The sequence below is a fragment of the Poecilia latipinna genome, unplaced genomic scaffold, assembly GCF_001443285.1.
Source record: "Poecilia latipinna isolate Pla-1442-1.1 unplaced genomic scaffold, P_latipinna-1.0 Scaffold5486, whole genome shotgun sequence".
Classification (NCBI taxonomy): domain Eukaryota; kingdom Metazoa; phylum Chordata; class Actinopteri; order Cyprinodontiformes; family Poeciliidae; genus Poecilia; species Poecilia latipinna.
The window spans coordinates 1-10,525 of NW_015118102.1; the positions used below are offsets into that span (position 1 = coordinate 1).

General features: G+C 37.1%; 1 protein-coding gene and 1 long non-coding RNA gene across 2 annotated transcripts; one reads left to right on the forward strand and one right to left on the reverse strand.

Moving 5' to 3' along the window:
- Nucleotides 1-3: 3 nt before the first annotated feature.
- On the reverse strand, nt 4-771 carry LOC106943568 (uncharacterized). Its single transcript, XR_001423945.1, has 2 exons — nt 268-771; nt 4-100 (listed from the first exon to the last, which is right to left on the reverse strand). It is a non-coding gene; the product is annotated as an uncharacterized LOC106943568 (long non-coding RNA).
- Nucleotides 772-1,686: 915 nt separating this feature from the next.
- parp6a (poly (ADP-ribose) polymerase family, member 6a) lies at nt 1,687-9,553 on the forward strand. The gene is made up of 8 exons (XM_015026872.1): nt 1,687-1,998; nt 4,403-4,563; nt 4,999-5,076; nt 7,399-7,493; nt 7,708-7,768; nt 7,960-8,050; nt 8,240-8,306; nt 9,400-9,553. The coding sequence occupies exons 2-8, from the start codon at nt 4,561-4,563 to the stop codon at nt 9,551-9,553; spliced, it is 549 nt and encodes a 182-aa protein (XP_014882358.1). The 5' UTR covers nt 1,687-1,998; nt 4,403-4,560.
- The last annotated feature ends 972 nt before the right edge of the window (nt 9,554-10,525 follow it).

Genomic DNA, 10,525 nt, shown 5'->3' on the forward strand with positions numbered 1-10,525 from the left:
GGGTTCAGATAGCAGTTTACTATCAACCAGTTATGTTTATTACAAGTTACTGGACTGAAACACATCCAACTTCGTCTCAACACTTCGTCATACACTTTTCCTGGAAAAACCAACAAAGAAGAAGAAGAAAAAATTAGATCATAAAGAATCCTTTCAGGGTCCTTGGTAAAAAAAAAATAAAATAAATAAAAGAAGCTGGCCAGCAAAAAAAAAATAAAAAAATTGTTCATATAGAGCTCTCTATATTTGTGTGTGTCTGATGCGTACGAAACGAATCGATGAAAGATGTTGTCCTGGCTGGGATGGCGACCCAGAATGACGACGGCAGCCGTTGTTCACAGACACAGAAACTCCGCGGCCTCTCTCTCTTCCTCCGCAGGCACAGGAGCACCTTCCCAGTGTTCCTTTCCCCAATATCGGCCACAATAATGCACTAGCAGGAAAACATCATATATCAGGCATAAAGAAGTCAAGCGCTATGCAGAAGGTAGCCAGAGACTAGCATGTCTCTACTCCGCAGCAGCTCTGAAACTCCAAAGCCCGGGAATTCCCCTAGTAACAAAGAGCAGTGAGCTCCATTTTAAAACAGTACTTAAGATTTTTTATCAGGAATATAACTCCATAAAATAATAAGCACCTCATGAACATAGATGAAAATGAAATATTTCACTTAACACGACAAACTTGACAGTCATTTTAACTCACAATACCCACGGTAAAACAGAAGTTTGGTTTCTAAAACATTACGGAATTAATACATAAAATTAGAACACATACGACATTACAAATCTCCAGTAATGCTCACCTAGCAAGAAAACATCATATATCAGGCATAAAGAAGTCAAGCGCTATGCAGAAGGTAGCCAGAGATTAGCATGTCTTTACTCCGCAGCAGCTCTGAAACTCCAAAGCCCGGGAATTCCCTTAGTAACTGCAGTCGGAACACTGCAGTAAAGTGATGTCGTACTTTGCTCTTAAAGGGACACTACCCATAAAGTAAAAACAATACAGAAAAGCAAATAACACAGAACAAACAAATAAAATACAGCTGGGTTACACTATCCATGTCAGCCATGACAAGGGCCGGCGGCTGGGACTTCCTTCAGAGGTCCGCTTTCCCTGTGGGCCGCACTAATATTATACTTTCATATCACGGTGGGGGCCACTAGAATGAGACCCCTGGTCTAGAGGAATTTAAGTATAGAGGACTGGTGAAAAATCAATTTTCAGTTTGCCCCAACCTTGTGGAATGTTGTCGAAGTATAAAATAATGCACTAATACTAGGGGGCTGAAAGTATAGAAACAATTCTGGGAATGATGATAAAGAAGAAAAGATTCCAGAACTAAATAAATGAGCACAAGCTAGAGGAAGAATTTTGTAAGTATTTATCGTGAGCATAAGCTTTTTAATAAAGATTAATTCATTTTAAGGCTTTTTACTCCACTGAGTGCCCATAGATCTTTTCAACATTGTACATATCAACTGAAGTCTACACCTTGAGCACCATGTAGCTTTAATAGATACTGACTTATGCAACTACACACATTCCTCACACACCACACAGATACAACATCAGAAGCACATACAGATCACACACATTTTTTCTCTTCAATTTCTCAGCAGCAGTGCAGTCAGCTGCAAGTCACATGACTGGCTTGCCTCGTCTCACTGAGCATGCCCAGACCCCCGCTAGTGTTGTTAGGCAAAATATAAGAGAGCAGTAGGAGAGATCTGCAATAGATAAACACTTGCACACGCACCAGCTGGCGCGCTTGCAGACACGCACAACACGCATCTAGAAACACCGTCCAGAGCTGTGGTTGCTGCGTCCTTGTATTTATTTAATGGTTCTTTTGTCATCTGTCATTTTAGTGGAAAACAGCCACTGACAGAGGGAGAGATAGACAGAGACACACAGAGAGAAGCAGGTGCGCCCTTTAAGAGGAAAGAAGCATCTGAGGCAAGGACAGCATCCCAGTCTCCATTCTCTGTGGAGGTAAGTGTGGATGGATGTGACGGGAGTCCGAAGCGTAGAGGGAGGGGGGCAATCCGCCTGAGCGCATCTGTGTTTGGGCTAAACTGCTATCTAAGGAGAAGGACGAATGGTGGAACGATCGAGGTGAATATATATGTGTGTGTATCTTTTTGTACGTGCGCACTGTCAGAGGGTGGGTGGGCTCATTTTTTTTCTGTGACTCTATTGGTATGTGAGACGACAGAGGCCAAGGAAATGGCAGGGAGTGCGGGGGTGAGTGGGATCGAGATGTAAATGCGAGGAGCAGGCTTAAGGACGTAGAAAACGAATAGGAGCTGAGCATGGAGATGAGCAGGGTTCTGCAGTGTTAGAAAGAAAAGATCAGATTAGTGCGATCTATCAAAGCAAGAGCATTTAAGCTCTTTCTTTGGTCAGTGAAATATTAAGGAACAGAAAAATTCGCTTTATTGACTATTAAGCTAAACAGGTGTAGCTTAGCTGTTTTTCTGTGATACGTTAACATCATCATCTGCAGTGCAAATCTGTGTTGCTGTACAGCCTTTGTTATGCCGATTTATTGTGCCTTACATTTAATGAACTGAAATGTGTTGTGATGCTCAGTGGTTGATTTAGAAGGATATGGGACCCTGGAATAGAGCCAGTTTTGGTACTGTTCCCACAGAAATATCTAAATTGCAGTAGATTGATAAATAGGTAGACATCAACTTCAAGCCTTATGGAACTTGTCCACATGAATATAGAGTATTTCTGAAATTAAATATTTATTCATAGTTTCCACACAATTCCTTTATATATAAACAAGCATATTTTAGGCTTTCAACATGTCATTATACCTTTGTCATTTTATGCCCTTGGTTGCTTGGTACCCACCTTTTTTGGGTATAAAGTGGAACCTTCTCCCTCTGGTAATTTTGTTTAAATCATGCATCAGTGCATAGCTGACAAAGAGGCATTTTTCACCTGCTTTTGCAACCAACAATTTGAACTTAAACTGCGTTTAGTCATATTTTCAAATTTTTTGATATTTATTGATGCACATTTATTGATTAAACAGTGGAAAAAAATAGAACAATCCCAGGTTTGTAAACATTATTAATTAGAATTTATCATGACAAAAATGAATTGAAATCTTATCATGATAAGAAATGTATCATGATACATGATACGACTAATGCCCAACCCTAGGAAGCAACAATATTGCAATGTGTAGATAAACAAATTGGCCAGGAGCTGGTAGAAGTTTGTTTTTTTGATATTCTTGGGGCTAAGGATTGGTTGGTGATGACATCGCCATTTTTTTAATATTTCAAACATATTTTTAAATAGTCTGCACAAAACTCCACCTGTCCAAAAAATGTATTCTTGTTTTTTGCACCTCATAAAATATGTTGTTTGCAAAACATCCATTCGTTAAAGTACATATGTATTCGAGGGACTGAAACTTCAGGGTCCTGTTCTAATGCCCTGCCAGGGAGATGCTACATTATCATTTGCAGCATTACAGCTAATTATTGTTTACATGTTTTATATAAATGAAAGATGAACCTCCCATTTGTATATTGGCATATGGACTTAAAACTTTATCACAATATTTAATGGTATTTTTTTGCTATTTAAAAAATATTGACAATTAGTGAAGCTTTAACCCATCACTGTCACTTCTAAAAGTAAAACCTCACCTTTTGTTGAATAGTTGTATTTAGTCATATTTTTAAGTGTAAATGTGGAAGAATATAGTTCAAAAGCAAGAAAAATTACAACCCGAGTTTTGTTTTTTGTAGTTTCCACATATCATAAATTAGAATCTGTTGTTATTAACAGATGACAAATAATTATTCAGTTAATAACATTTTATTAACCAGTGCACATATTGCCCATCCTCAATAGACAATGTGCTTTTGACATTTTGCATGTCATTGATTTTATTTACAAAAATGTTTTAGAAATTTAAATATTTTACCAGTATTCATTGACGAGATATTCATGCCAACAAGGAGTAGAAACAATGGGTTCTTTTTATGCCATGTTTTTTGTGGTTACATCAGTGCTGTCTTTCTACTGCACTTCTTAAGAAAAAAAATACAGTAACCTCTTGTTCTTTGGTATTAACAGACTAGAGTCTTGGAAAAAATATCTAAACAAAGAAGTGAAGACATCTAGGGTACTGAACGTACAGCACAAATCTCCCACACACTTTCTCTCAACAGTGATTAATGCCACTCTGAAAAGAGGCAGAGATGGTTGTTGCTAGGATACATGGCAAGGTGAAGTGCAGGCGATTTAAACAAAAAAAGGAGGAGGGCACCGTTGACTAAGAATGGCATCACTAGCAGTAGCCTGTGTTGCATGTTTTCTTCCTCTGCTGATTTTCTTTCTTTTATTTTTTTTCTCCAATTTTTCCAAGGCTGTGGAATTCAGAGGAGTGTGAAAAGGAACGGACGGTCACACAAAGCTCTTCATTTTTTTGTGCTCTTGCTCCTTTCACCTGGAGGTAGGCTGCAATGGTTGGCACTAATCAGAGGCCTAAACCTGTCTGAGAGAGCCCTATGAACAGCCGATCCAATGGTAAGACAGCTGGGATCCTATTGGTGTGTGTAATCAGTGAGTTTGATAAAACTGTCACATAATTGATTTAGATAATTGTGAAGGAGATTTAATAATGTTCCAGGTTGCATGTAGAATGGCTGATATTTTTTTTTGGCATTGAGATTATTTTATCTCTATTTAAAAATAAACGTCCTGGTCCGTTGAGCTGAAACTGTCATGCTTTGACATGTCTTTTTTTCATATTTTAAAAGTCATCCTTGTCATTCTCAGTTAGGTATTCTTATGAGGGAAGATGTCAGAGGATGTTCTGTGTCTCCTCTTTGAGATGCTATATAAAGCCTTGTTTGAAGCCCTTGAACGGGAGGCTAAATAGGGAGATGAAAGGATGCTACGAAGAGGCTGTATTTTCTTTCCTCTACTATAATGGTGTTTTCACAATGCGTGGGCCCACAGGACATCAAAGGCCAGTGTTGGACCGACGAGGAGTCAGATGGGGAGAACGAATCTGAACAGTTCCTTTATGGAATCCAGGTAGAGAAGGCATTATCACTTCACTGTTGAAGTAGTTTTGCTAAGATGCTACACATTTTGTTTTTTTCATAAATTTCTGTCATTGCTATGTATTTAATGTATTTTTTAAATGACATAGAAGTAAAAATTTAAATAACCTCAAAATTTGACTATTGTTTGTGCCACCTTGAGCCAGTTATCTATATGTTTGAAATTGGTGTTGATCAGTCATTTACCAGACTTTCAGTTGGCCTTTCAAAGCTGTTCTTTGAAATGTGGCTTCATTATTCATTTTTATTCAGTCTTTGTCCCTGATTATGTAAAAAAAAAAAAAAAATCAGTTTTTTAGTCCTGGGCCAGAATGAGATTCTCGCAATTTAAAAACCTTGAGCAAGAATACAATACTTTCTCTGTACTTGCACCAAAAAACAAAGTGAAACTGCATAACATGGCCTGACAGCTTTTATTAAGAACACAAAAATGACTCTTAGTGCTGCTTACATAAAAAAAGTATTGATTTTAACAGCTTCAAATATGATTGCATATATCACAGGTTCTAATGTTACCTATTATATTAATTGTTATTGTATTTGATACACAGCCTTAGCAAAGATACAGAATTCATTACTGTTTTAAACCACTCCTAAACTAAAGAAAAGGCCAGGAGTGTCTTGCATGAATTATCGCTCAGAGCTCGAAAGTTATATTTTCAGATTAATGTAAATTTTGAATGTTATTTGGAAATAAAGGCTCCATATTTTTATTAGTTAGCAACAATTGCATTCATTGTTTAACAAGCACACAGAACTCCTTTTTCTTACTGTTATTTTAGAAGTGTTAGTTGGGGTAAGCTGCCTCTTTAAATATTTACATTAAATATAAATATGGTAAATATTTCCATCATAAAGTTCCACTGAGCAGGGAGAACATTTTAAAAAAAACTTCCAACATGCTGCTTGATATCTGAAACTTTATGTTCTTTTTCATAATGAATGAATGCAAAATTTATTATTTGCAGCACATTTTAGACACTGGCAAATTAATCTCCAAGACCATCAGGAAATTCATCATCTTTATCTCATAAAGTTGATAGCTCTTCTTCCACCTAAGATCTTAATCTGAGTTATCCCTTTTTTACTGTTATCTTCCAAGTCTTTTGATTGAAATGTAAATCCAGTAAAGCTCATTTCAACGAAGTCAAAGTACATGAAAGCAGTGCAGCTATGATAAGGATGGAGCTGTACTGCACACTGAGCTCAGAAGATGAGAGTTTGACTTCAAGACACCAGACACAAGCACGAAAGACTTTTTAGACCAGAAAATGATCAAGAACCAAATCTGTCTTCCAGTGGTAGCCAGAAATAATAATAAAAAAAGACTTATCTAAATACTTTGAAAGAAGTTCAAAAATCAGTATTGAGACACTTCCTCTAGTAATTCAAATTCAAAAACATATTTAAAGTAATGCATGCAGTCAGTGTTTAGTAACTTAAGTTTGTAATGTGTGTTATAATATTCACTTTTACATAAAATAAGCAATCTGGACCTTGGTGAGTGTTTGAATCTAAACTGTTTTTAAAGCTATTATTATCCCTTCAACTTTTCATCATTTTGTTCAATTATAATCATTATCAGTAATAAAAATAATATAATAATCTATGTATTTTCCATATATATTATTAGGATTTTATGTGGTAGAGCAAGTTAAATTAATACATCATTAAAACATTATTTTCTACATTTTGTATGGTGTGCCCTTGCATTCAGTCCTCAGATTTGATATTTGTGGAACAATCTTTTTAATATGATTACAGGTGCAAAATGTTTCTACCAGCTTTGCACATTTAGGACCCGACTTGTTTTTCTATTTTTTGTAAAGTAGCTCAAACTCAGTCAGGTTGAATGTAAAATACGTGAACAGCAACTCCCAAGTCTTACAACACCTTCTCTCGCCCGAGGCGTATTCTGCATGGGCCTCTTTAATAGATAAATGTCCTTTGATCCAAACTATTCTGTATACGGTACTTAGGGTGGTTAACCTGCTAAAAAATTAACACCCACATCAGCCTTATGTCTTTAGCAGCCTCTAAAAAGATTTCTTCCAGGATTGTACGGCATGTAGCTCCATCCATGTACATGTTTTATGGATGATGGGAAAACCCAAGCGCAAACAGGACATTGGCAGAGGCATGAGGCATGTTGCAGTTCAACAAAATGTGAAAAAGCTGAAGGGGTAGGAATAGTGCTGTTGCTGTGGGATGTTTGGGTGTGTGTGTGAAAATAGTCAGTATCCATTGAGAATTCATTCACTGCTATAACTGTGACCAGTGCTGCTTGTTGCAGGGGAGCTGTGCTGCTGACCTGTACCGGCACCCTCAACTAGATGCAGATATTGAAGCTGTGAAAGACATCTACACCGACAGTGCCATCTCTGTCAGGTACAGCACAGAATCATGTCCTGAAAATCTTTAAAGGTGTCCATGCTAGCTGTAATGAAATAAAATTTGCGTCCTGATTTTTAAGCTAAATAAGAAAGGAGAACATAACCTTAATTCATCTCTCACTGAGTGTAATCAGCAGAAGTGATCAGAGTCTAATGATTCACATTAGTTTTGACAGATTTACTGTGTCTGTTGCTGCATCTCTGCGCAGGGAGTACGGAACCATTGATGATGTGGACATCGATCTTCATATTAACATCGGCTTCTTAGATGTGAGTCAGCACTCTCTTCACACTGCAAACACCTCTTCCGACTTTTCCCATTACTATTCTAACGTTGACATTTTGCAAAGTAACACATCATTTATAATGCATCTGGTGCTCATAAGATATTTATGCAATGAGAAATGGCCCTAATTAGGCTGCTAACTGCGTGTATTTGTGTGTGTGTGTGCCTGATTCAGGAGGAGGTTGCAACAGCCTGGAAAGTTATAAGAACAGAGCCCATTATTCTGAGACTGCGCTTTTCTCTTTCTCAGTACCTTGATGGACCCGGTGAGTAAAGGCGCAATGTGTGTGTGTTGGTTTTCTAGCAGGGACATTAGGTATTTATGCCCCTTACTGAGTGTGGGAAGTGAGTACAATATGTGTCACACACNTGGGAGACTGAAAAAAAAACAAAAAAAAAACTTGAGTGTCTTTCTGTCGACTCTGTAATGATGTTAGTCATCTTTATTTATTCAGAGCCATCAGTAGACGTGTTTCAGCCTTCGAATAAAGAAGGCTTCAGTCTGGGCCTGCAACTCAAAAAGTAAGTGAGGCGATCATTTATAATTTATCTGTGAAAGTATTTATGCCCCTTGAAGTTTTTCACATTTTGTCACATTACAACCAAAAACTGCGATGAATGTAATATATATTTCATTTCATAGTTAAAAAAAAAGTGGAGAATAATTATTAAGTGGAAAGAAGGAAAGATGTCTGGGAAACACTATTAACGTCTGAAAAGTGTGATATGAACTGGTATTCACTTTTTAGAACCACTTTTCACCTCAGTAATGACAGCAAGTCTTTTGGGTGATGTCTCTAGATTTGATCATCTATACTAAAAGTTTTGCGCATCTTTCTTTGTAAGTAGCTCAAGTTCACTTAGTTGAGTTTAAGCCACTCAGATGCAGATGCAATATTTTATTTTCAAACTTTTACTAGATTGATAAAAGAATGTGAAATACTTTTTCATGCAATATATTATTTGTATTCTTAAATTTACTCCTTTTAAAAGGTTAAATATGTGACAAACTGTATTTAAATAAAAATGTGAATCTTTGTGAAAGCAACCATTCACAATATTTTGTCACCATGGAGGTTTAGTAAAGCTTAAAGTTTTACATATTTCATAAACATAGTAAAAATAGATTTCTAGAGCCTCCGTGTGTGGAAAAAATTTGAAAGAATTGCATCAGCACATCTAACCATATTCACCTCAAAGTAGTGGAAGCACCTCAATTATTACCTGGTTTGACAGTTGAGGAGGGCAGCCATGTCTCAGTAGGTTTGCAGCTGGGCCATACTTTCTCTATTTCTTCATAATGGATTGAAACGAGATGTTTAAAACCTGGATTTTTGTTTTAAAACCAAACACGGCTTTAATTGTCTTTCCAACTTTATCCATGACCTGTGTGGTATATCCCGTAGTCTTTATGATGCTGTTTGTTCACTAATGCTTTTTAACAAACAAATGCCTACATGTAAGATTACGGTTGTAACATGACAAAATGCGAAAAAAAAAGTTAAAGCTTATGAATGATTAAGAATGTAATTCTTTAAACTGATTTTCCTTTACAGTTTAGACGTATGATTCAGCACAGCTCAGACTCACTCTAGTCATGTTTTTATGGTGGCAGGATCCTGAGCACATTCACCTCACAGCAGTGGAAGCACCTCAGCAATGAGTTCCTCAAGGCCCAACAGGAAAAGAGGCATAGCTGGTTCAAAGCTGGAGGGACCATCAAGAAGTTTCGTGCTGGGCTCAGCATTTTCTCCCCAATTCCCAAGTAGGTTTATTTTTTAAAAGTATAACTTCTATAAAATAAATATATATATTTTTACATATTTGCTAAAACTGTCACTGTGTTGTGACAGATAGTCTGTGAAAAGATTGAGCTCCTCTCTCCCTGAGCTACTGTTGCTGTCTGAAAAAACTGCATCACTTCCAGTCAAAAACAGCCAGTCTAACAACTAACTGTAGCAAATATGACAAGAGGGGGAAGAAAAAGTCAACACAGCATCTTGAACGCCGACTTAAATTCAAAAGCTGACAAAAGTCCCTGAGGGAAGGAAGCATTCCTCTCACTCCCTCTCTAGGTTTGACAGGTATGAGTGCACAGGGATTGAATACTGACCCACTTGATGGTGGCCGACTCCACTAACTAGACTGCCCTGACATCCTAATGACTTGATAGCAGTCTCATGTCAAGGGGGTACTTGTATAAGGTACTGAGAGTAATGGCAGAAATGGTCCTTGTTGTCTAACAGTTAGTAACTGGAGTTACTGTCCAAATCGATTTCAGTTGGCTGCCTTGTGTCGACTTTTAGTGTAGACTGAGAGACAAGAGCAAAAAATGCCTCCAGAAACCCACCAAGGAATATAGTTGAGTTATTTTACAGGGAAAGTCAAGTACCTTCAAACCTGCAAACTTTCTGCTCTAAATTCAAACCCTTCTAGTACACCTTAGAATATCATCACAAAGTGTCTGTATTTCAGTGATTTAATTTAAAAATTGAATCCAGTCTATTGTATAGCTTCACTACGCATAAAGTAATATATTGCACACATTTACTGTGTTTCTGTACATTTTGACGATTGTGACATAAAGAAAACAAAAATGTTAATTTTAGTTTCTGAGAAAATTTCTCATTAACATAAGTTATTGTTGACACTAGATCAGTACAAAGGATTTTCTTAAGCATATAAATGTTATATACTGCAAATGAATTTAGCCTGGGGAGGCAATGGCTTATTTTGGGGGG